The sequence below is a fragment of the Salvia hispanica genome, chromosome 3, assembly GCF_023119035.1.
Source record: "Salvia hispanica cultivar TCC Black 2014 chromosome 3, UniMelb_Shisp_WGS_1.0, whole genome shotgun sequence".
NCBI lineage: Eukaryota > Viridiplantae > Streptophyta > Magnoliopsida > Lamiales > Lamiaceae > Salvia > Salvia hispanica.
In genome coordinates, this window is record NC_062967.1 from 9,820,313 (window position 1) to 9,845,678 (window position 25,366).

Consider the following 25,366-nt stretch of genomic DNA (forward strand, 5'->3'; position numbering starts at 1 on the left):
AAGCATCAAAGTTAAAATTGAAAATTAAGGCAAAACACGTAACTTTCATCCAACTAAATACATAGTAGGATTGAGTATAATAAAACAAATTTAACAAAAAATAGCTATTAATTATAGTGAGACAAAATTATACGTACATGTACAACTATACAAATAAAAACAATTCGGTGCTGCGTCACTGTAACTATCCTCTTAAATAGCCAATTTTATTCACATTGAACTACACCATATATCTCGTCTTAATTATTGTTCTAGTACCACAATTACTCAAAAGAAATTCTTCTAAAAGAAATTCTTCTTCTTCTTTAGGCATACCTTATTAATTAGGTACTACTACTACTACTTTATTCGTTCTATAAAAGTATTTATAGTATTTAATTTCTTATAAAATTTTCTTCTATTTTCCTTCTCTTTTTCTGGGTGACGAATGCGTAAAACAATGCATGCACTTAAACTATCAGCCATATACATAGAAATAACTTTTTGTATTTTTGTTCATTTGTTCATGTGTAAGGTTAACTTTATTCCACCAACTACAAATTTTTTTGCAACAACAATTTGAGGGTAACATAGCCCTTACTTTATGAATTGGAAATTAGGGGATAAAATTATGTTTGTCATTTAAGCATGACTTGGATGTCATGTAGACACACAAATATTGACATCGTCAAACATCGTACAGATAAAACATTTTGTTTCAATTAAGTCAACTTGAATATTTTAGTATCAACGTGTAATTAATAATGGTGAAACTTTTGTATGATGGTGTAATTATCAGATAATTTAATTAAGCCGATGATTCGGATGCAATTTAGGTAAAAACTGACGTTGTGAAACACCGATGACGGAATGTATCAAAATGTGGCCAAATGAAAACAATAATTATGACAACTCTTAACTTCATATACCAAAATGAAACAATTAGTTAAATTAAGTTATGGATAAGAATAAAATTTTGGATCTACTGCCACCCTTCACTAATTAAGGAGGTATAACTATATAAATTTATTTTGAATTGTAGAGCGAATACAAATTGAACAAGAATCTTGAGCTACAAAATGGAGGGAAAGAAACAAAAGCAAAAAGGGCATACAAAACATAATTAATGATGTATAATTATTGTTTGTTACAAAATTAGTGTGTTTGGATCAATAGAAGGAGCGGATCAAGGGCCAGACTGCGAATTTCATAAGCCCAACTTTGCAGTGGATGCCGTGGTGCTGCCCGCATGCAAAGTAGTACGGCTGCCACCTCTTCAACACGAACCGGAAGCCGTCTCCTCCTCCCTCATTCACATCCCCAATCTTCTTGGCTCTCCTCAGATCACAGTTTTGGAAACTCTGGAAATCGCTCAGCAGGTAAACACTGTGTGGGAATGTGGTGTCGTTTGGCGGGTCGTACTTGAACACTGCATATTCATATATAGGGGTGCGTTAAAATAAAACAATATCATATGCATGACAAAAAACTATGAACATTTTATGCAATTGCAATTAACATTTTACATATATAAAGGACTACCCCATGTAAACACTATGTGGGAATGTGGTGTCGTTGCGTATTCGGTAATCATATATACTTTTATCAGTCACATCGACAAAATAATGATCCTGACTACTTTATAAATGAGTGGATAACCACCTTCCTCTTATAAGGCCTTTTAAGGGGGTGAGTAGTTCATTTCTAACGATCAGAACAAACACAGACAAACAAAGAGAGATTGTAGTTATGTTAGGTACCTAAGGTGTCATTCAAGAAGAAGGGGGCATTCTTGATGGACCAGTCGGTGTAGTTGAAGCCGAAGCGCCAGTTTTGGGATCCGCCAACGACCAATGTGTTGGAGGTGTAGGTCATGTTTCTGGGGCTGTAGCCCCAGAAACCACCTGCGCCGCCGTTGCCCCAGTTCTTGTTAGCATCGGCAATGCTCAAGATCGATGTCGATATGAGAACAAGAACAAGAAGAGTGCATTTTGCTGCCATTTTTTCTTTTGTTTTGAGCTAATTGAAGGGTTGTTAGCTTAAGATTGAGTGTTTCAAGGAGGGAGGGGTTTAGGGTTTATATACTTGTTATTTTTGTTATGTGTCTTTTTTTTTTCTTTAGTTGGTTGGTAAATTTGCATATCGGAGAATTATTAAGGTTTGGCGGGTTTATTTTTCTTGGAATTATTTTCCAAGTCATCCACTTAATGTCATGATTATTATACATCGCGTTTTGCCGATTATGTCACTTAATTCTAATTGTTTTTATTTGTGTGGGTTGGAGTGTGTGTAAGAATGGATAAATGCAATTGGTCGGAAAGCATAGAGAAACTAGTGAAATTAAAATGTTGAATAAAAAACTAGTGATATGCAATTGGCCCCGTGAATAGAGCAAACCATTGTCTACCTTGTTTTCTAATTTGGATTTAAATTCAATTATTATAATTGTTTGTGTCAAATCTGTCTATTTAATGGGACTGAATTTATTCGCAGTAAACTAGAAGTTAGTTTGAATATAATTATATTTGTTTAAGAGATTAAATTATCATTTGTTTGCAATTAATAATATATAAGGTTTTATTGTTAGTTTGAATGGTTGTTTATGGACTATTTAATAAATGAGATTTAGAAAATTGAGTTTTTTCAACGGTTGATTTATTTTTATTTTTTTTATTATTCAATCATACTCGAGAGCGATTTGATATCATTACCGTTCGTTGGGACGAAGGATAGGTCCTATACCTATCAACAAAAGGGATAAAAAGACCGAGTCAATGTAAACCCAAAAATGGCCCAGTCTTTGGAATAAATTAACAGTAGTAGTTTTCAACTAAACAAAAGTCAAACGAGGAAGAAATAATCCATCAATTTTAGGTATAGTTGATATGAATTTGCATCTAGTCATTTGCACTGGAATTCAACTTTATTTCAAAAACGTGTTCAACAAAATCTCAATTGCTAGAATGGAATGGAGTATTATGTATTGGATTTTGTTAAATTTTACGATTCTTGCTATGGACAACTAAAAATAGAGAGTTTGTCCGTTCTTTGCATTGAACACTTGAAATTTGAATTTTTAACCTCTACTTCATTTTCCTTCAACGCTACAATGAATAAGCTAGCCGTAAAGTGATAAATGATTTATTTGCCTCTAATTTGGGGGCTATGGACTATAAGGTTAAATAGTAAATTCATAATTATTTAGATGAGATTATGGTGAGAAAAATGGGGGCTCTTTTTTCAAACAACAAATTTATTAATTGTGTGTGTGAGTTGGCCTAATGGATGCCAAAAGTTTCGAGTTTGACTCTATCATGGTGCGGCTTTTAAATTTATTATTTATTTGGCTTACAAAGAAAATATACTACTCCCTCCGTCCCCCATTAATTGTCCACTTTCACTTTTTACTATAAATGGTAAGTAGGCTGGAGATATTCCACTAACTCATTCCACTCACATTTTATTACTTTAAAACTAATATATATAAGTGTGACTTATATTCTACAAACCTTTTCAACTCACTTCCCTTTACAATTTTTTAAAATCAGTGCCAAAATCAAAATAGACAATTATTAGGGGATGAAGGGAGTATCAGTTTTTAAACCGTCAAGACACAACATACAAATTCGTTACTAAGCACACGAATTTGAACGAAAACACATGCCTCGTCACATTCGTGTTATATTGAGTAAATAATTTCATTCATTGAGGAATCGGTAAAAAGAGAATAAAATGGAGGACCATATGTGTTAATCTTTCTCACAATTTTATAAGTAATCAGCAATAAAAATAAATTTTAACATTCTTCTCAAATTTCGCACGAATCTGGGTGAAATTGTCTGACGTAGCGTCCGGAAAAATTATACATTTGTTCAACACACTTAGCATATAACTCAGTTATGTGATCAATTTTAAATACAAGTATGCAACATCAATTACATATTGCAAATAGGCAACATGTTATGAAAAATTTGAGAAAAAAGTTAAGACACATAATGTATCATCCAATTTTAAAATTGTAGAACTAAGACCAAAATTTATGATTTTTCCTATTATTATTTTGTTAATTAGATTTGTTTATTGGAGCTATGTCACTATTTGATCAAATAACATTCATTTATTGAAATTCAAAGTGATGAATACAAACTCAAAACAACTCAAATCTGTTGTTACAAATATTGCTTTATGACCCATGCCCGTACATAGCAAGATATGAGTAACAAAACATGTTAAAAACTTTCTAGAAACGAATAACAAAATCACACGCAAACAAACCAAAAACAACAACTCAAATAAGAACGAAAATGGGTAGTGTTTGTTCAATAGAACCAACGGATCAAGGGCCAGACCGCGAATTTCATGAGGCCATCTTTGCAGTGGATGCCCTCGTGCTCGCCACATGCGAAATAGTATGGCTGCCACCTCTTCAACACGAACTCCAAGCCATCGCCACCGCCTGCACTCACGTCTCCGATCTTCCTCGCTCTTCTCAGATCACAGTTTTGGAAGCTCCGCAAATCCGGCAGCAGGTAAACACTGTGAGGAAACGTGGTGTCGTTTGGTGGATCGTACTTGAACACTGCATTCATGCATGTATATTTATATCAATTTTTTTAGCACGAGATTTAAGAAAGTGTTATTTATTTTTATAATTTTTATTTTTTAACAAAGAAATAGAGTGGTAATTAATAATAGCGGATGTATTTGTTGCTAATTAGTAGCGGACGTTGAACTGTTACCAACCGCACCACTAATTATGGCGCGCTATTATGTTACCAAAAATTAATGAATATCTGCTACTAACATTCCCAATATAATTCGCTACTAATAGTGTTAGACTTTTATCTCCTGGTGAAATCCGCTAGTAATTGGCGAGATTTTTGTCGTGAATATTTTAGTTAAGTGGAAATTGAATAAAGTAATTATTAGCACTTAACAGGGGATGTCTCAAAAAAAATATACAGTTCACTTAACATGGGACGAAGGGAGTGTTACCTAAGGTGTCGTTTAAGAAGAATGGCGCGCTGTTGATGGCCCAGCTAGTGTAGTTGAACCCGAAACGCCAGTTTTGATCTCCACCTACCGTGAATCTCTTGGAGGCAGCCTCGGTTGCATTTGGGTGCGGCCTCTTGTTCCAGTTTCCGGCTACGGTGCTCCACTCTTTGTTTGCTGAAGCAGCATCTAATGTCGATGTTGCTGCAACCACAACGACAAGAAGAAGAAGAAGAAATGCACCTCCGAATTTCGCACCCATTTCTTTGTGCAATTAAGTGAAGTGGTATGGATGAATGTTTAAAGGATTAATATGAATTGTGGTATTTGATGGTGTTTGTTGGAAGGAAAGAGATTGGATTTATATAGATATCGAGAGGCTTCATTTAGTTTGTAATCCACTCTCTTTTTCTCGTTGGTGGATGGTAAAATTGCATTGTAAAATTTATAAAGGTGTGAAAAGGATTTATTTGGTCTAGCCCCATCTTAATTTTTCCAAGTTTTCTTGGTTATTTCCCACGTGAGTTTTCTGTTTAAGCATGGCGTTTTCATTCCGTGGGATGAAGAAACTCATTAAAATTATTGTAAATACTCATGGGAGTATGCATAGTTAATGGAGTATATAAAATGTACAACTTGGAAAATATTGTAGCCAATATAAAATTGCCTTTACAATCCTTACTAAGTACTAAGAGAAGTTGAAAATGTTGACAATAATATAGTCAACTTATAGGTCAAAAGAATCGACTCGGTCGTGACCACCATTTTCAGATTTTTTATTCAGTACCTCAAAAATGTCGAAAGTCTAAAACTACTGTGTAATTTTTAATTAATTAATAGTAAAAAGTTGCAGAATAAGTAGTTTAGCAAAGTGCGCTTTTGCCTGAAAATGGAAGGTCGTCTACGTTTGGCAACTTGCGATTTGTAAATCATTAATTTGGTGATGTTGTCATGACATCATTTAATAGCACGTTAAACCTACACATTGTTTGTATTTGACTTTTTTTTTATTGGAGCTCAAGGAAAAAATGAAATGATACCATTTAAATCCCATATTTCTTTGTTCTTCTTATTTTCAGTTTTCAGCGTCATTTTTTAGCACTAAACTTCTTATTTTTATTCAGACGAAAAATACTCCCTCCGTCCCAAGAAAGATATCATTTTTTTGGACAACTCAACGATTTATGCAGTTTTATTTTATATGTTAAGTGTGGAGAGTAAAATAAGAAAAGAAGAATGAAGTAGAAATAAAAGTGTTTCAGTTTAGTAATGAATTATCTCGGTTGCGACAAATAAAAAAGGAAAGTGAGTCATTTCGATGAGACGGAGTGAGTAACAAACGATAAATTCTCAGCCTAAAAAAAGGCTACCAACTGAAAGATGAGAAAACACAGTGGAGTACAAAAAGTTCGAAAATTCGAATAGTAAAGCACGAAAGTCTGAACTTTTCAATGGAAGTGCAAAATAAAGTACAGTAGACTGCAACAATACAAAAAAAGCTTACTGCCTTTAAGAATGGTCCAGGCATAATATAGTACTGTGGTGTTTACCAAAAAGGGGTCTGGTTTCTCAAGTCTCATCTTCAAAATCTGTAAAAACTCTTAAACATAAGCAACTTATTTTCATCTGTAGAAATTCAGCCACTGATACATGAAAGTGAAAAAACAAATACCTACAGTCAGGTGCCGAAATCTTCTGCAAACGTGTAGATCTTTCATGACAAGTTCAATACCTTTAGACCCCTTAGGTGACTCGAGAACAACAAAAACAGGCCTGAACCAATCACCCTAAGAAACCAGATAGAAACAAAGTATTCAATAAACAGACAGATCGTTGATATCTAGGCATGGATATAGAGATGTAAAAATTATGTTATGAAGTTCTTACTCTATCACTATAGGAACATCTTGGAGTATGCTTTTTTCTCCTGATTGCGCCTATCTGCAACCTATTATTCCAGTAATAGCAAATATTTAGCACACTGCACTAGCGTTGGTGACATTTCAATGATTACAAAATCTCAAAGACAGGTCGTCACCTTCTTCTTTGCAGCAGCATACTCCTTTTTTATTGATCCTACAGCAAACACAGTAAAGATAGTTATGGAAAGATCGTAAACATGCACAAACACATGTGAATCTGAGTGAGTAGAGAGAGAGAGAGAGGAGATTGGTCGTTAACCATCATTTGGTTCCAATTCCAATGCCTTCCTAAAGCTTTCGACTGCTGAATCGATATCATTGAGAGCCACATGTGCCTAGACAATTTAGGGGATGAGTATACAAGTTATCAGTATCATAAACGATGAGAAGCAGCGAGAATAGTTATGCTGCAATGCCTGGCGGGGGCAATCAATGACATAGCTTGAAAAAAGAAGAAATGAATGTGCACCAAAAAAAAAATGACATCATTTCAAAATACAAAGACCAGATTCCATATGATCTAAACAGGCTCTCAGCGAATCACTTAAAGGTGTGTGCAACAAAATTTAAGATGTAGGCACACTTCAACGAAAAACTAGAGAAAAGTCCAACCTCTCAAGAGTAAGTGAAAATTACCGTATATCAAAATCAACTTTCGACTGACAAGGTACCACTAGAATAAACTGATCTAGTTCACACAATAAGTATATAGTTCATCTGTTCATGCATTAGACATGCAAATTTTGCTGAAGCTAAAGAAAAGTCTAAGTCATGTATGAAATTGCAATCTGTATTCATGCTGTATTTTCACAACTATCAACTCATTCTCAGGCATTTCCCTTCCAAAACCTATGTTTTATGCACAAGTTATACCAGAAGCAGTATTAAATCCTTTTGTCTGCATCTTAAGCATAATGCACAACATCACCAAAAAACTACAAAAAATTATCACATGCTGACCTTGGTCGTATCAGGTTGGGTCATTACTTTTTACAAGGGGTAAAGGGCTGAGACTCATTGTCAATTGATTGAAACACAAACATCATAAAAGGTAACAGGACACTCACATAATGAGTTTTCTTTTAAGAACAAAATTACAATATTAGACGTTCCAAATTGAAATGTGAGGTGCCCAATCAAGTTAAGGTAAAATGTCCATTTACTATGATAACAACCAAGTCAACTATCACAGGACACATAAGGGAAAAAAAGTGCGAATGCATCAGAGGTGTTCACGATTGATGGGAGTACCAACCTGGCCCTGCCGGAACAATGCCTTGGCATTGTCTCCACCATCACGCATCGCAAAATCTGTGTCCAAAAGTGCTCCCTTCAAGTCTCCTAGTTTTAGTTTACATGCCTAGAGAAAGACAATTGTAAGTAAGGAGCAATAGAGAACTCTCTCAAATGATAATTCAGCAAAAACATATAGTCAAATACAGTGCCATAATTACCAAATGAGACAGAAAATGTTTACAGAATAATCATTTAAATTTTGAACTAATTCAAGCAAGCTAGTAACGTAACTGCTGCTAAGCTAAACGCTTGAAACCAATGCATGACTACATGTTGAACTGGTAACTGATAAGCCTATTCGAAAAATATCTTGCTACACATAATGAGCGTGTGCATGCATGAGTGCAAGTGCACTGCTAAGCTAAACGCTTGAAACCAATGCATGTTGAACTGGTAACTGATAAGCATATTCAAAAAAATATCTTGCTACACATAATGAGTGTGTGCATGCATGAGTGCGAGTGCACGCACATGAAAAACTCATGGGAAAATGTTGAACATTAACATTTCTATATGACCCTGTTACATCTAGTAGTTGTCAAAAACTCCCCTTGTAATCTGGTGTGCCATTAAAAATGAAGCAAATAAAGGATATGGACCACCCAATGCACATGGGTGAATAGGAACATGCTATAACTCACTCAAACCAAACAACATATGCAGAATAGTAGGAAGCAGAACTAAGTGGCATTAATCATACAAATCCATCATCATATTGCTTGAAGTCTTGAACAGTTTCCCCTATACATGTGGGTAAAGCAACTCAGCACTTAAGTTGCAAGTACGCACTTGAGTTAGGTCAAAGCTTTCCTGTTAATTAAAATTCATTCCAGGAAGAAAAAGAAAAATCTAAAAAATTGTAAGGAAGTGATGGCAATTAAAAAAAAAGGGAACTCACAGAACTATTGGTGAATATCTGTCCCTTCAGCTTTCTCAAAATTTGGCTCTTATCTGTCTCAAAAAAAAGGAACAATAATGAAATCATCCCTAAAAAGAGAAGGAAGTATAAAATGAAGATGCTACTTTTAAATGGAAAAGATGGGAATATTCTGACCACCTTGATCAATCTCTTCCTTTTCCCAGGACACATCCAAATAGCGGAGAGCCTTGCGGTACTTCCGAAGAGCCATCTTGTAGTCTTGCTTCTACAAACACCAGACATATAAAACTATGAAATGACAATTCAATAGGAGCGATAACGAAAGAGGGCAAAGTATTCTTATCAATTACTGATTCAATGTACTCTTCACCTTAAAATGCTCATTTCCATATCCTTTTATTGATTCTACAGCTGTCACCCACCAGGATAGGTCACTAGAATTCTCATCAAGGTCAGCAGGCCAGTCAGGAAACAAATCACCATCGTTGAAGAAATTTGCCGTGCCATCATCAGCTCCCTCTGGAATTTCTCCACAATCAGATATAACAACATCAACTGTGGGACAATCATTTTCACCAATAGTGGCATGCTCAACAGAACGAACAACTCCCATGCCTTTGATGACCTTCCCAAACACAACGTGCTTTCCATCCAGATGTGATGTCCGAGTCGTGGTGATGAAAAACTGGGAACCATTAGTATTGGGCCCAGCATTGGCCATGGACAACATACCCTTCCTTTCATGTTTTAGTTCGAAATTCTCATCTTCGAACTTCAGCCCGTAAATGGACTCCCCGCCGGTTCCATCCCCAGCAGATATATCGCCACCTTGTACCATAAAACTTTTAATGACACGATGAAAACGTGACCCCTAAAATGAACCAAAAACAATCATAAGAAACTATCACAAAATTAACCAATTGCTTAATCCAATCAGAAAAGCCTCAATCTATTCTGCACAGATTGCAAACCTAAAATAAAACAAAACAAACTCAGTGAAAAATCCATGAAACAGAGGCAGCAATTAACCTCAAACAACCATCATTCCTTCCACATTCATGTTCTACAACAACTCTACAGTAGAAATTCATACAAACGAGACATCGATGGCCCAATCCAATCATTTCCACCGAAACAAAATATCATCAGAAAACAAATAAAATCATCCAAACAGTCAGTTACGCCACACTTCCACCAAACAGAAATTCCAAATGATCAATCAAATTAAAAAAAAAAAAAACATTGAAAAACTTATGTGTGGGAAAAACACGAGAGGTAGAAACCTTGTAATGCAGGGGAACGGCGGTGTTGGGGCCAATGCCCTTCTCTCCAGTACAAAGAGCTCTGAAATTCTCAGCGGTTTTGGGGACTACATCATTGTAGAGTTCGACGATGATCCTCCCCTCCAGCTCATCTCCGATGGTAATGTCCAAAAAACAGCGAGGCCTGCCACCCATGATTGCTCCCCTTCTTCACTCACAGTGCACGTTGACTGTGTGTCGTTTCACAGAAGAAGAATCTGGAAGAGTCAAATTGATTAAACCCTAAGTCTGTTTCTTTCCTATTCAATCATCTACTGCCTCTAGCTAACTTGCGCCGCATGTATAAAGTTATTAATTATTTTTCGGCCCTTAGTTGTTGTATTAGTAATTTTTGTTTAATAGTTTTAAATTGCTAATAAGAAAATTAAGTAGGATAATTAGAAAATGAGCCGGATCACATTTAATAAGAAATCAGATATAGTAGTAGTACTACTTATCTTCTGTACTGCTGCCTCTGTTTCCGAAAATTTAATACAGTTTACCATTTCGGTCCGTCCCTTAAAATTTGATATACTTCACTTTTACTATTTTTGGTAGTAGACCTCATATTCTACTAACTCATTCATACTCACATTTTATTATAAAACTAATACTTTAAAAGTAGGACTTACATTCCACCAACTTTTTCAACTCACTTTCCATTACATTTTTTAAAACCCGTGTCGGGTCAAAGTATAGCAACTTTTGGAGGACGGAGGTAGTAATTAGTTAGCTCATCCAAAAGTACTACTCCATATAGTAAGTGGAAATTTACTTGGTGTATCATAATTAATTAATTTTTATTAGACAAATCAGTCAAGTCTGGTAATTAATTGGAGTGAAGAAATGTTGGAGCCATAATTTTGAGGGTAGATTAAAATATTAGATTTATGACGTTGGAGGAAGCGTATAGCGTAGATTTATCCAAGGCTGTCGTCGTGTTCATGTGTATGGATTGATTTTGTTAAGAAATTGCTTTGGAACAATAGCCAGCTTTTAGTTGGTACACTGGAAAAATCCAATCTTTCTTGTTAAATAATACTCCTACCCAATATAGAAAAGGGCCATAAGAAAAAACAAAAAATAGGAGGTACTAAAACAAACCCAAAATATTTAAATGTTTTGGCATTTAAATCCGGATGTCTCATAGCAAACGGATCGTTTTTTTTTCTAATAGGTTATGTTTATGTGTATCGTCTTCACTATATTTATTGGGGGGGGGAAAAAAGAGATTCTAATTTGAAAATTTCAGTTGAAATCAAATCATTCAAGTAGGAGGCAAGGAGCTAATAATACGGAAAGAAAGTTGTAGAATGACCAATTCATCGAAACACAAAATCAAAATCAAAATGTTAGGATCTTTATATATGTTTCGCCTAAATCGGGCAAGCTCACTGAAATGGACCTAATTTCATTTTACAGAATTATTTGGAGTAATTTTTTTCTGAACATTTACCGAATATAAATAATCCACAGAATGAAACATATATAGTATATATATCCACTGAACAAAAAAAATGTATAAACAAATAAATACAAATATGAAAAGTAGGAGTATTAAGTTAATGAAAACATAAGGTGGTCTCTTGCAAGCAAAACCTAGCCATCTATTTTACCTAAAAAGCAAACATTCTTTGCTTGAAAAAGGATCAAGCTTGGTCCTATCTATAATGAATTGAAATCCTGTGATTCAAACTTGGATGGCAAGCGGCTTTCCCCGCCCCATGGTGAAACCTCGAGTCCCATCGGGCATCCTCGGCCCCTTAGCCGGGAAGTTGTTGCCAAAGTGCGACGATGTTGCTGGCAGACTACGCGTCGCCTGCAGCTGCGGCTGCTTCCCCTTTCCTCTGTTTTTCGACCAGCTCCTCTTCAGCGTCGCTCCATTCTCATCCGCCTGTACATCATCAGAAAGAAAAAGTAAAGTAAGAAACAAAATAAAATTTTTGTAAAAAGAAAAAAGAAAAGACTCAAATAGACAATCCAAAAAGAAATACGGAGTACTAATAGTAATAGACAAAGATGTACCTCAGTTTCTGAGTTGCTTAGGCGGGAGGAGGAATCTTCGTCTTCAAAAGACACGTCGAATTCTGACTTGCGGCACTTGAGCACAGACTTAGGCTGCAAATCAATAAACATAAATAGGAATGAATGTTAAACAGTAATGGGTGATCATTGATGGGAGTTTGAATTAGGCGTACGCACCGAGCGCTTGAGCATGACCCTAACTCGCATCCCCTTTCTCCAGTTCCTTTCGTCGTTGAGCTTCTCTGCCTGAGGAGTTTTTTTCATTCTATGAGTTACCACATATAATTAAAACTACATTAATCCTCCCACACAATACCTACTGCTCTCTCCGCTGTCTCTGCATTCTCATACTCCACCAGGGCGTGAAGCTACACCATCACAAACAAGGAGATAAGCTAAGAAATGGGCTCACAAGTCACAATCTTTGGTTGCTTCTACTTTTTACCTTGTTGCTGATAACTATATCGCCCTTTGAAGACCGCGACGAACTGTGCTCCTGTGGTTGGCAAATGCGGATCGACTTTATACTGCATACATACATCCATGCATACATTACTAAGCAATCTATTCTCTACAACAGAATGATCAATCAAGCAAGCAAACACAGATTAATTAAGCCTCCTACTTTCCGACCACATTGAACATTTTCTCGATTTTCTGATGAGAGTGATCATCAGGGAGATTTTCAGCAATGACAGTTCTCAACTGCAGCTCCTCTTTTTCTTTCTCCGTGAACGGATGCTTTCGTTTAACCTTCTTCGCATCACTGCTCACGATCTACACACATTAGACATAACCAACACATCAACAAACAAACCAACCCAATCATTTCCTTTCCTCATTAAATCATTACCAGTTTGGTCGAGAAACGGATAGCCTGCGCCACCATCTGATTGTTCACGTTCAACGATTTCAGCTTCTTCAGCGTCGACACGAAATTTATAGGCACTGTCGATTCGACATGGAAACATATTACATACTCAATTTTACAGATTTAATTTCGAAAACTCTCACCGTAGCCTTCCGGATCCTTATTCACGTGTTTTACGAGGGTTTCGTTCGCGAGCATGCTCATGTCGCTGAACATGTATTCCGCCTGATCAACACAATCAAATCATTTTTTTTTCCAAAAAAAATGATTAAATGGAGAGATAATAGACATACTTGTTTGATGATCTTCTGCTTGAGCTCCTCAGAGAGAGCGGCTTCTTTAGGGTGGTGGTGCGGAGAAATGTGGGCGGAGGCGGCGCCTTTGCCGTTAGGCCGAGGCTGAACGGCCAAAGGGATTGGCATTTCTGGATCAGAGACGTAAATCCAGCTGCCCGTGCCGCCGTCGATAGACGGGAAGCACGGGTAGAAGTAGCCGGTTATGGGGGCGGCGGGGGCGGGGACGAACTCCGGCGCCGCCACGTTGAATTTGAACGACCCACTGCCGCCGCCGCTGCTGCTGCTCTGCCGCTCGGATTCTTCTTTTTCTCGAGCATAATCATATTCGTTCATTTGCGCCATTTTATTTGTAACCTTTTTTTTTTTTGTTAGATGGGAATGATCCTTTTTTTTGTTAAAAATATAAAGGGAAAAATACAAATAAATGAATTACTCCTATTTTGTTAATGCAGATCGCATAGTATGAGAGGTTGGAATTTGTGGGGATGTTTGTTGTTTTCTCCTGATTTTTAGTTTTGACCCAAATTATTTGTATGTTTTGGAAGTTCGTGGTATTTGTTATTTGTATGTATTTTGAATTTATTTAGAGATAATAGTGGCGTTGGAATAGAGCAAAGCAAATGCCCAAAAATTTCGCAGCTCAATTAAATTAAAATAAAAATAAAAAATCGCAACTCAATTATACTTAGGGATGTCAATCGGGCCAGCCCTATTCTGGTTGCAGGTCAATCGGGTGCGGGCTAATTGGGCTGTGATCTGTTCGGATTATAAAAGTTCAACCCTAACTCTAAAAGCTCGGGTTTCGGGCTAGCCCAGCGGGCTATTCGGGTTGCTATCGATAAAATTAACATGCGATCAATTCAAAAAATAATGGTGAAAATTAGTTATATTTATAAAATGTAAAATATTTAATTATGATAAATTTGAGATATATGCTTAAACTCAAACATAAACATAATCAAATACTAATATTTGAGATTTATAAAAAATAAAACATAAACATCAATATATTTTAAAGCATGATTTAAAAATTTAAATATATTTTTTAGTGAATTTGAAGTTTCTAATTTATATATCTATAATTATGTTAATAGAAATTTACTATATAATTCATATATTTAATATATAAAATTGAAATTAATTTTTTAAGTAATCTATATTATAAAATAATCAATGAAGTGTCGAATTAGAGTTGAATAAATAGAACGATAGAAATTTTTCGGGTTTTTAGGCCAGCCAATCGAGTTTTCGGGTCTGGCCCTAACGGGGTGCGGGCTAATCGGGCTGTAATTTTATCGTGCTAGAAATTTTCAGCCCTAACCCTGTAAATTTAACGGTCTATTTCGGCCGATCCATGGATTGCAGGCTACATTGGCATCCCTAATTATACTACAAGAAATACTTTTGTTTCATGGCTTATATCACATTTAGCCCATTAAAAGGGTAAAGGTAATGGGCTGGCCCAAAAAAAGCCCATTGATGCAGCCATGATTCTGATTCCTTCAGTTTTAGCTATTTTGGAAGAATTCTTTTGACTAAAACAATAATGTGTTGGAAGACTTCAAATAGACATCATCACATATTTCGCCAGAAATTTGACTTATGGGATAATTGAGAAGTCTTCATTTTTTATTATTTAACTTTTAGATTTAAAAAAAAATGTGCGATTGATCAGAATTTGACCATTTGTCGTGATTCAGATAGTAATTTACCCTATAATTTAAAGCGGTAGATGCATTATTTAATTATGGGGATATACATAGTTGCAAAGTTGTTTGAATTGGGCATATTATTTGTGAGGGCATCAATTGCAAGCCAATAATAGGTAAACATTTGTTAGGAATATTATGAACATGATATGGGCACGTTGGATGCAAGTCATATGCATCATAGTATCAGATTCTCTTTTCCAATACAATGTTCAATTTTGGGAATTGGCTGATTTTTAAAATGGAATCTAATCAAATAGGGGACAAGATTTGGAAAAGCAACAAAAATGAGTTGAAATAAATAAACAAGAACCCTTGAGAACTATGAAAAGCAAAAATTAGGTGATTCCACCCTTTTCAACTAAAAAACAATTCACCTAGCAATTTTCTTGGCCAATATTTAATGCATATCTACATTGTCTCAGTCATTATATCTGCCCCCAAGATTCTCCCTCCATTATTTTTGCATATGAAATTAATAATCTTTCTAGCCATTGACGTAAAAGTGGAGTGATATGTTTTAATATATGTATATAGATTTAAGTCATTAGGATAATTTTGTTTTTTGGCCATGCTTGAATAATATATTTTTCGGACAGCTTAATTTAAAGTGATTGTTTATTCTTTTTAGATACGGCTATTTTTTAACAAATACCATTATTTTACCGATTCACTAATTTGGTCAAAGTAAATTATTCCCTCAAAGTCTAACACGCCACTAATTTCATTGAATTTCGTAGTTATCTAGTAAAAATACTCACTTACACGTCATTAAGCTAAAACCATATCTCAATCAACAACTTACTTCCCTATTTACTTTTGTGCATTTAGAATAAGTAGACCACGCACTTACACCCCATGTTCATGTTATGAAACTAATATATTTTTCTTCTCGCAAAAGATGTTACATTTTTCAAAAAAGATAAACTTTTAGAAAATTTAATTTTTATGTGGAGAAAATATAATTTTTATAAAACTATGAAAGTGAATTTTTTTTTTAAATAAAAAAAATATCTTTATTAGTTTATAAAAAGGAATGTTAGACATCTTTCTTTTATAGAAAATAGAGAATAGGAGTATAAAAGTAGAGTCATATTTTCATTAATTTTTTTAGCTAAATTTTTTTCTTTCATATATTTTTTAAACTTCACCCCGATCAAAGTGGAAGGAGTGCTATTTATTTAATTATAACACGAAAGTAAATAGAAGATGGAAAACAATCAATGGTTTTGTTAAACTTGTATACTACTCCATGTAGCCAAGGCTAAACTCCTAGAAATTTGAATAACTTGTGCAATAAAATTATAAAGGTTAACGTCCACTCTAATATTCCAAAAGTGTGTTTGCAAGGTCAAGAGCGGAAATCGGTACTATTATTAATTCAAAAAAAAAAGTCGTACTTCCCATAAAGACAAAGATTAGGGGCTAAATTGGCAATTAAGAGGGTGATTAGCTGAATAATGATGGATTGGCGCAAAAGGGATTGAAAAGTTTTTGTTTTTTTATTTTTTTTCATTTTCTTTTTTTAGGTGAGAACTCGTGTTTGAACATAGCAAGATTCTCGTCCTTTTGTCTATCTGTGTACCATTTATTCACATTTGATATTTTATAATTTTCTGCCTTAAGATTCCAACAAATCAAGCAAAGAATTATTTTTTTCAACTTTTTGATTCTCGAACATTGCCTTTATTTGGAATACAGATGGCAGGAGCAACAACACGGAATCTGCGTGCTACATTATAACCTAATTTAATTCATTCAACAACTATATGAATATGAATTTTGAATAGTTGAATATTACTATCAACTACTTCATCTTATAGTATGAATTACGTTACAATTTACCTCTTCATTTATTAAATTGCTTAAACTATGTGAGACTGAATTTTTCATGAATAATGTCTTTTTTTTATGGGTTGTACCCTAATGCATAATTGAATAATTTGTTTAATTAAAAAATTGCATGGTCCAATAAAATAATCGCTTATAACTTTTAATCTCTTCAACTAAAATTAGAACTTATTGCTTTTCAATGAAAAAGATATGGGATAAAGGAACGATAAAATATAAGGAAGAAATGAAGAAGAAAAATGTTTCAAGAAGCAACATTTTATTCCAAAAACAATGAATTATATTTAGAAGAAAAGGAATATCTTTATTTAACGAATAATTAAACTATTACTTTTTCTGAACAGTTGCCAAACCACAGTTTAGGGCATCCACTATAGGGGCAGCGCGCCGGCCGCCCCCTTCCCGGCTACGCCGCGGCGGCGTATAGTGGCGGACGCGTCCGCCCCGGGGGCGGACGAATTTGTTGGGGCGGAAGGGGTAGCGCCGGCTTTGCGGTGAGGACGAGCCGCTGGAGAGAGAAAAGCGGCGGTTGCCGCGCCTACCTATTGCGCGGCGACACCGCCGCGGCGGACCGCCGGTTCCGCCTTTTTTTTTTTTTTTTAAAAAATTTCGATTTTTTATTTAATTTATTCCACTCCACACCCATTTAAATTAAATACCCACCAATTTGTCTTCCACTCCACACCCATTTTCACTCCACCCCCAATTTCACAACCCTAAACCCTAGATTTTACCGAGATGCACGGGAGAGACGAAGATTTCACTTTTTAAATGTTCGTTGTGTAATTTTCCGGTATCCATGAATACAACGAATATTTAGTCTCATCGCACTTTTTAATTTTATTATTTATTGTCTTGTTCTTTAATTATTTTTAGTCCGATAATTTTAATTGTAAAATTGAATTAAAAAATACAACAAGAAAAATAAAGTGAAAGTTGTCCACCAAAAAGTGTCCACTATTGCTGCGGACACTTTTTTTTGGGGCTGTGGACAAATAAAATGGGGCTATGGACAAAAAAAAAAAGTTGTCCACCAAAACTTGTCCACCTATAGTGGATGCTCTTATACTCCCTCCAATAGGTGTCATGTTTTTTTTTTTCTTATTATTGTATATAGCATTTATTATGACAACTAATATAACTGCAGATAAATTTTGTATTGTTAATATATTACTAGTATAATTAACTATTCATTCATATTATGCGGCGGCAATAAATAATAGAAACAGCAAGATCTTGGTATTATCAGATGAGATAAGTAGGAATCTTGTCTGTTTATCAACCTTTCGAAAAAGTTCGAAGTATCATCATTTTTATTGGTCACACATCATTAATTTTTATAATATCAATAAATATCAAAAGACAAAAGTAACCTCAACTGCTAAAGGTAAGATGAGATTAAAAATTCTGTTCAAATGCGATTCGAGTAGAATCTAAACATATGCCTTGAAAATGGCAAGGAAAAAAAAAAAAAGGCATAAATATGTACTCCAATAATTTGTCAATATGTCTCAATCTCCACCACCTATCCTTAAATCAGATTACTCCAAGTAACATTGCCACCCAAAATATATAATTAGTGATCATAGATTTCAACCAACCATTTGTCTTCTGCTAGACAAAAGGTTGTTTTGGTGTTGGCCAATCTTGAAATATCCAAGATGGAGTAACATTCTTCAGTCTTCATATCAAAGGAATTGGATAATTAATTTGGGCATGAATTCTCATAACTTGACATCTCCCAGATATGAACAATAACTTGAAGATAGTACTAAATTTAAAGATGAAGTTCAAAATTTCATAGAGAGATGGTGGTTTTCCTATGTTATTGTACATGATAAAAATTTGAAATATTTTATGAAGGTCCTCTCTGTATCTGCAAAAACTCTATTATGCTTCCTTCTTCTATACATGGCTCTCTCTCTTCCAGCTGCGGCTCTCTGATTTGTTGTCGTCGTCTTCCTCTTCCACGCTGTCGCCCCCCCTCGACGACAGGTGGAGGGGGCCCTGCGGCGAGCTCGATTGCGAATTGCTCGGCTTCGACGACTCGCCGCATTGCTCTTGCGACGCCCATAGCACGGCGGCGGATGCGTTCGTCGCCGGAGGAACTCTCCGCGTGTGAAGCCGGTATTTCTGAAATGTGAATTCGATGAGAAATTTGAAAATTGATTGATGAATTGGAAGTGATCATGAGAGAATCGCACCTGCAAATGACTCTTCACTTCGTCGTTGGTGAGGCCGTCGACTTGCATCAGCTCTCTGATCTGTTTAGGAGTTGCAGCTGCGATTGATCACACACAAAATTCAAGTCAGATCTATGATCAATTGAAGCAAACTGATCCAAATTTTTGGAATTCATCAAACCTTGAGCGCCTCCTAGCTGTTGCAGGGCGCTAACAAAGCGGCGATGGAGCTCCGGCGACCAGCACCGCCGCTGCTTCCTGCCGTTTTGCTGCGAATCGGCCTTGAAACTCGTTTGGCTGTTGGCTCCGCACGATGATCCGGACCTGCTGGAGCTCGATTTGGAGCTGAAATTGTTGCGAAAAATCTCCTCAGTGGAACTCTTAATCTCAGGGGTGCGAAGCGAGAGCGACGGCGCTGCCGGAAATTCATCCCTCCCCTCTTTCCCCACCGCCATCGCCAGAAAATTACTGCAGCCTTTGAAAGGGGAGAACGCCTTCCCCGCCGCCCTGCTGCTTTTACCGCTCCGGAAGAGCTCCTCGATCGCCGCCCGATCAACCGATTCCTCCTTCCTCTGTTCATCAACAAATCCGTAAATCAACAATCTCAATCCGATTTCATTTTTACTAGGAGTAATTTTTAAATACAACTTGAGTTACCTTTTTATTGCTATCGGCGTTCCATAACTGCACAGAGCTCATCCAATTCATTTTCTCTCTCCTATCCACAATGTCCGTTTCCTTCACTTGTTCACCGGCTTTCTCATCATCGGAGCTACTTTTCTTCAGCGGTATGAACTCCTCCAAAATCGGTTCACAATTGGAGCTCTGGCACCGCATTATCTCCTCCTTGATCCTCGCAATCGCTGCAATTAATCACATCATCAGAATTACAAAAACGAGAAATTCAATTTCGTGAATTAGGGGAAATTAAAAGTAGGCACCGTCATTGAGGAGGAACATGCACAGAGGCAGCTCGCGCTTGAACGCATCGATCTTCTTCATCTCATCCTGCAGCCGATTCACGTAATCATCGAGCTTGGAAATCTTCTCGGTTACGTTATCCAGCCTCGACACTTGAGCGAGGAATTCGGTGGTGGATCTCGGAGTCCAAGCTTTGGACGGCGGAGTGCAATCTAAGGTGAGGCCCTGCGCGATCAACGATCCCATTCTGTTCACAGATCTTGATATCTGTGAGCGATGGGGGCTATATATAAAGGAAGACGGAAGGAGGAAGAGGTTAGAGAGAGAAAGTGGAGCGAGAAGATGAAGATTCTGTTGAACAACGCCGAGTTTTGACAGAGGGGAGGCTAATATGCCTTATGCCTAATGCCTATTGTGAATGGATAATTATTTGAATAAATTGGAAATAAAAAAAGTCTTTTTCAATTCGTCGCATAATATTTTAACGTTTTGCTTGCTTCCTATTTCATCTCTCTTTCTCCATTAATTTGAAGTGAGAGAATCTGTGTGGGGGAATACAATGGACCTGCTTCCTGCACATTTTTATTATTCTACAAACAAAGTTGTATGAATACTATAGGTCCAGTATACAATTGAAATTTAATTGATACTATTAGAATTCGAATTGAATTAGTAGAAATTAAAAAATAAAGTATTTCCTTCCCCATCAATACACATTTTATTTTGTTATTTTTGTCCATTTTTGGTAATATATTCCACCAACTTAATCTCACTCACATTTTATTAACTTTTTCTCACTCGCTTTCTACTATAGTATTTCTTAAAATCCATGTCATATTAAATGTGTACTTGTAATCATGGACGAAGAGAGTAATTGATACTATAAATTAAATTTTAAAAAATTATATGCGCACACACAATATATAACACACACACAACATACAATACACACAGTGCACATATTCACTTAAGGCACACAGTAATATTCATTGTGCGGGCACACACACAAAAATATACACCGTACACATAAAATACACATTAAACACTCACAACCAAAATACACATTAAACACTCACAACCCACATTATTGTGTGTGTGTGTTATGGATGTATATTGAATTTGAATGTATCTAATTTTATACAGTAACTATTTGAAATTTTTTGTTAAATTGATAAATAATTTCAAATCTAAATATTTTTGTGATACTAAATATTGAATTTAGAATTAGCGGCTCCAATTTCAATTTCACAGTCCCTAATTCTGTAGTACCAATATTTTATTATTATTTTTTATTTTTAAAATATAGTTATTTAGATGCAATGAAGTTTGATACTCAAACCTCTCGCTTATCAACTGCAGATGTATTTACTATATAGAATATTTTGTTTGACTGAAATTTACAAATGATGGGAATCAAATATTAATAAGAAAAATGACCAATATTGTATATTTTGAACTATATTAATGTAATAGACAGAGATTGTTATAGAAAAAAAGCAGTCCCTACATTGTGGGTATATGAAGTAAGTGGCGTGGAGATAGGTAGATAAGATGAAGAATAATAACACAAATACATGGAATAATTCAAATGTTTCAACTCTTTTACCTAAACGACATTAAATAGTTTGATTTATTTGAAACCGTAGACGTTAGATTCCTTAGTGCATTATTCCTTCCCAAGAGAGAAAAAGAAGGCCAAGACGCATGTGAGCCGTTCATTACTTTATTCATTTCTCTTTACATTTTATCTCAATGATAAAATTTTAAATAAATGATAATTGAAAATTAAGTAGATTTTAGAGGCGTACTTGTGAGATAAATTGCATGCTCGAATTAATACATATGACACCAAAGTCAAATAAAAACAGGGAGATGCACATTTTTGGGTCGACAGCATTTATAAGTTTGTGAACTATTTCAAATGTGTTATCCTAGCAAGGACATTTCACATGACACAATAAATGTAATCCTAACTTTTAAGATATTAGCTTCAATTCCCCCGTTTTATTTAATCGTACAATGAATACTACAATTGCAAAAATTACAAATCATCTGGACCACAGCAAGTCAAGACAAAACAATAAATAAATAGTAAATAAATTTTACTTCATCACATATTTCTAAAGTTGTAGACTTGTAGTAATATTAGTACTACTACTATATAGTAGTGTAAAATAAAACCATATACCAGAGTAACAAAGTACCTCTACAAAAGAATAAATATTGTAGATAAGAGCGAAATGACCAAAAAAGAAAAAAAGTGTGACTTGGAGTATTAGTTACGAACATAAATCAAATTCAAAATTTAAGCAAAATATAATACACTACAACGTAGAAATATCTCTACAATTAAATTGGACGTTTAAATTGATGTATAATGGTAGAATTTGAATGAATTAGGAGTACAATTAAAGAGTTGGAAAATTGACAAGGATAGGAAATGTGGCGCGACGAACAGATAATAATGCGTGTGGTACAACCAATCTGGTTCTGTTTTCTGGTGCTTAGAGATAAGGAATCTGGTGGGGTAAACTGTGCTGTATTGCTCATCTCTATTCTCTAACTAAGAAAGCGAGAGCATCAGAGAGAGAGAGAGATTCCCCATTTTATATTATTCTTAGCTAATTATTTTCATTTTAAATAATTCTTTTTAAACATGGAAGCTACATTTTTCGGTTGATTGGAATATGAGGATTGTCTTCTTCATACTATTTATACTATGATCAAATATGAATAAAATTGTAGATAGTATAATTTTCTTGACATATAGTGTGAGTATAATATGTACCGTTCATTTTTAATTTGCTAAAACCTAAAAGGGATATGTGAGTCTGATTTTGATGTGTGTTGTTGTTTGTTAGTTGATTTTATTATTTGTAAATTTATATACGTGTGTTTTTTAATGTTGTGTTAGTTTTGTTACTGTTTGGATTGTCTTGCTAAATTCTTATTTTGACAGTTTTTGCATTCATCTATAAAGATTGTGTTATTGATTGTAATTTAGACGTGGCTCTAATCTGTTTGTGTTCTTTGCCTTGATACGTTGATAACCATTTTACCAAAATTAGAAATAAATTAATTGATAACTAAATTTCTTAACATGGAAAGCTGTAATTAGATACAATAACAAATGAGGGGTTTTTATTTCTAGGTTAGACCCATTGATGGCATGAACCTAAAAAAGGAATCTTTAACAAATGAACTATTCATGTGCGATAGCGTGAATATTCACATTCATGCATCTATATTTAAGTGCTTCGAGATAAAGTTATCCCTCCACCATTTTGTTGTCATATTACTATTAGTATTATTTTTTGTTACAAAATCACATGGAATATACATGTATCACACCTATCTACCTATGTAAAACTAACAATTAAAGTAAGTTGCTTGACTTAGAAATGAAATAGGACAAACAAAATAATGATTATTAAATTTATTGTACTATGTGGTAAAAAATAAACATTAGATTCCTTCTAATAGTGTTTTGAATTACAATAATTGATTGGAATTGGAAGTTGGGCACGTCAAAGAAACACACGTTTTTGGCAGTCGAGAAAGATGCATCAATTTGTTAGCGCATTTTCATGCGGAAGAATATTAGTAGTTGCGATTTCTTCACATTAATAGTGCCAATGGGAATCAAGAATCCATCAATTAAATAATTTTTAGGGTACAAATTCATTATTATATTTCGGTAAGACTTTATTAATTATTTTAGCATTTTAATACCTTTTCCAAGAATCCAAGGAATGGTATCTTGGTCTCCATTTCACACCATGATTGCTTTTAGAAGAATCCAAGAATATCTGCATTTCATGTTTAGCTTAGGTGAACAAAATTTCCACCCAATTTAAAGATTTTCGTAGTACTTGCCCAAATGACATTTGATTTATTTATTTATAATCACGAATCACATGAATATACATTAATTGACTCGTGATATCTGAATTTACAATTGGGAGAATATTTTAATTATTGTCATTCCATACTCATGATTCAAATTGAAAAAAGAGAGACTTTATAGTTGGCAAATTGTCAACATATTAGTACTACTAAATTTCTACCAAGGAAAACCTAAAATTCATATAACTAACTTGCAACCAGGAGATAATAAAGTTCAATCCAAGTGTGTGTGTGTGTGTGTGTGTGTGAGTGAGAATAAAAATGATAGATACCTAAAATGAACGGTATTTGAGAAACGACACCAGACAATCCCTTCACTCCCTAAAGCATCTTTCACGTGATCGCATTATGCCTTTCCCTTGTCACTAGGGTATCTCTCTCCCTCCATCCTTCTCCAATATTGTGGTCTTCAATATAAAGAAATATTTTGTCTTCATGTTATTATTTTAAGACTGGATATGAAAGAAGTGTAGCTGGAAAATATGCCAAGGGTGTGTTTCTTTAGTACTCTAAACTAGATCTATTGATAAAAAAAGGAAAATACTACTCATTGTTTCATTTTGTTAACATATATACTTATTAGTTAATTACAAATTCTTGTACAGTGATAAGTGAGTATTTTTTGTGGATAATTTAAAAAAATGATGATTAGCAAGTTAAGCGAATAGATAATAAAGTAATAAGTATATAAAAGACAATAAAATAAAAGGTCAAATAAAAATTAAAAGGTTGATCATCACTAAGTGAGAAAATAAATAGTAGTATAGTACTACTATAATTTAGTCATCGTGGAAGTAATATGTACTTGTAAAGTAAAGAATACATGCGTGAGGCGACCACATCTAACTTATGTGGCAAAATTGAAGTAACAAAAACTTTATTTTATGTGAAAGATCTTGGTTTTAAATTATACTCCTCCATCCCTAAATTGTTGAGAAATTTCTTTTGGATACGAGATTTAAGAAATTAATGTGTTAAAGGTTAAAGTGTAGATGGTCCCGAATTGGGAAATGGAGAAAAGGTTACTACTTTAAAGACTAGGGTCGTGAATCAAAGGTGGTATCCAAATTTTCCCTTCCTACCAAGGCAAATGTACGAGAAATTGGTCAAGATTAGAAGATGGTCGGGCTACATGCTTAGGACCAAGAATGCAATAAAAGATCATTGAGGAGGTGACCTTCTTTTACTTAACTTGTTTTGTGCTTTGTTGTGCGGGCATGCTTGTGGTTATCGT

General features: G+C 34.9%; 5 protein-coding genes across 7 annotated transcripts; all 5 read right to left on the reverse strand.

Moving 5' to 3' along the window:
• Nucleotides 1-1,046: 1,046 nt before the first annotated feature.
• On the reverse strand, nucleotides 1,047-2,151 carry LOC125210964. Its single transcript, XM_048110617.1, has 2 exons — nucleotides 1,740-2,151; nucleotides 1,047-1,408 (listed from the first exon to the last, which is right to left on the reverse strand). Exons 1-2 carry the CDS (start codon nucleotides 1,978-1,980, stop codon nucleotides 1,149-1,151), a joined length of 501 nt encoding a protein of 166 aa, XP_047966574.1. The 5' UTR covers nucleotides 1,981-2,151; the 3' UTR covers nucleotides 1,047-1,148.
• A 1,975-nt stretch (nucleotides 2,152-4,126) lies between these two features.
• On the reverse strand, nucleotides 4,127-5,310 carry LOC125208884. The gene is made up of 2 exons (XM_048108390.1): nucleotides 4,975-5,310; nucleotides 4,127-4,558 (listed from the first exon to the last, which is right to left on the reverse strand). Exons 1-2 carry the CDS (start codon nucleotides 5,231-5,233, stop codon nucleotides 4,299-4,301), a joined length of 519 nt encoding a protein of 172 aa, XP_047964347.1. The 5' UTR covers nucleotides 5,234-5,310; the 3' UTR covers nucleotides 4,127-4,298.
• Nucleotides 5,311-6,370: 1,060 nt separating this feature from the next.
• Nucleotides 6,371-10,638, reverse strand: LOC125214825 (peptidyl-prolyl cis-trans isomerase CYP40-like). Of its 3 annotated transcripts, none has more exons than XM_048115991.1 (10): nucleotides 10,353-10,638; nucleotides 9,440-9,940; nucleotides 9,244-9,334; nucleotides 9,088-9,140; nucleotides 8,149-8,253; nucleotides 7,153-7,228; nucleotides 7,010-7,047; nucleotides 6,859-6,919; nucleotides 6,648-6,758; nucleotides 6,371-6,560 (listed from the first exon to the last, which is right to left on the reverse strand). In XM_048115991.1, exons 1-8 carry the CDS (start codon nucleotides 10,524-10,526, stop codon nucleotides 6,866-6,868), a joined length of 1,092 nt encoding a protein of 363 aa, XP_047971948.1. In that variant the 5' UTR covers nucleotides 10,527-10,638; the 3' UTR covers nucleotides 6,371-6,560; nucleotides 6,648-6,758; nucleotides 6,859-6,865. The 3 variants fall into 3 exon arrangements, with proteins under 3 accessions (XP_047971948.1, XP_047971947.1, XP_047971949.1); XM_048115990.1 differs by having other exon boundaries at nucleotides 6,644-6,758; XM_048115992.1 differs by having other exon boundaries at nucleotides 6,644-6,758; nucleotides 9,247-9,334; nucleotides 10,353-10,635.
• Nucleotides 10,639-11,892: 1,254 nt separating this feature from the next.
• LOC125217110 (la-related protein 6C-like) lies at nucleotides 11,893-13,904 on the reverse strand. The gene is made up of 9 exons (XM_048118937.1): nucleotides 13,560-13,904; nucleotides 13,410-13,491; nucleotides 13,249-13,343; nucleotides 13,021-13,172; nucleotides 12,841-12,922; nucleotides 12,716-12,763; nucleotides 12,573-12,641; nucleotides 12,396-12,488; nucleotides 11,893-12,264 (listed from the first exon to the last, which is right to left on the reverse strand). Exons 1-9 carry the CDS (start codon nucleotides 13,902-13,904, stop codon nucleotides 12,061-12,063), a joined length of 1,170 nt encoding a protein of 389 aa, XP_047974894.1. The 3' UTR covers nucleotides 11,893-12,060.
• A 4,990-nt stretch (nucleotides 13,905-18,894) lies between these two features.
• LOC125216335 (transcription factor HHO6) lies at nucleotides 18,895-20,614 on the reverse strand. The gene is made up of 5 exons (XM_048118026.1): nucleotides 20,247-20,614; nucleotides 19,963-20,168; nucleotides 19,487-19,877; nucleotides 19,327-19,403; nucleotides 18,895-19,255 (listed from the first exon to the last, which is right to left on the reverse strand). Exons 1-5 carry the CDS (start codon nucleotides 20,470-20,472, stop codon nucleotides 19,028-19,030), a joined length of 1,128 nt encoding a protein of 375 aa, XP_047973983.1. The 5' UTR covers nucleotides 20,473-20,614; the 3' UTR covers nucleotides 18,895-19,027.
• Nucleotides 20,615-25,366: the final 4,752 nt, after the last annotated feature.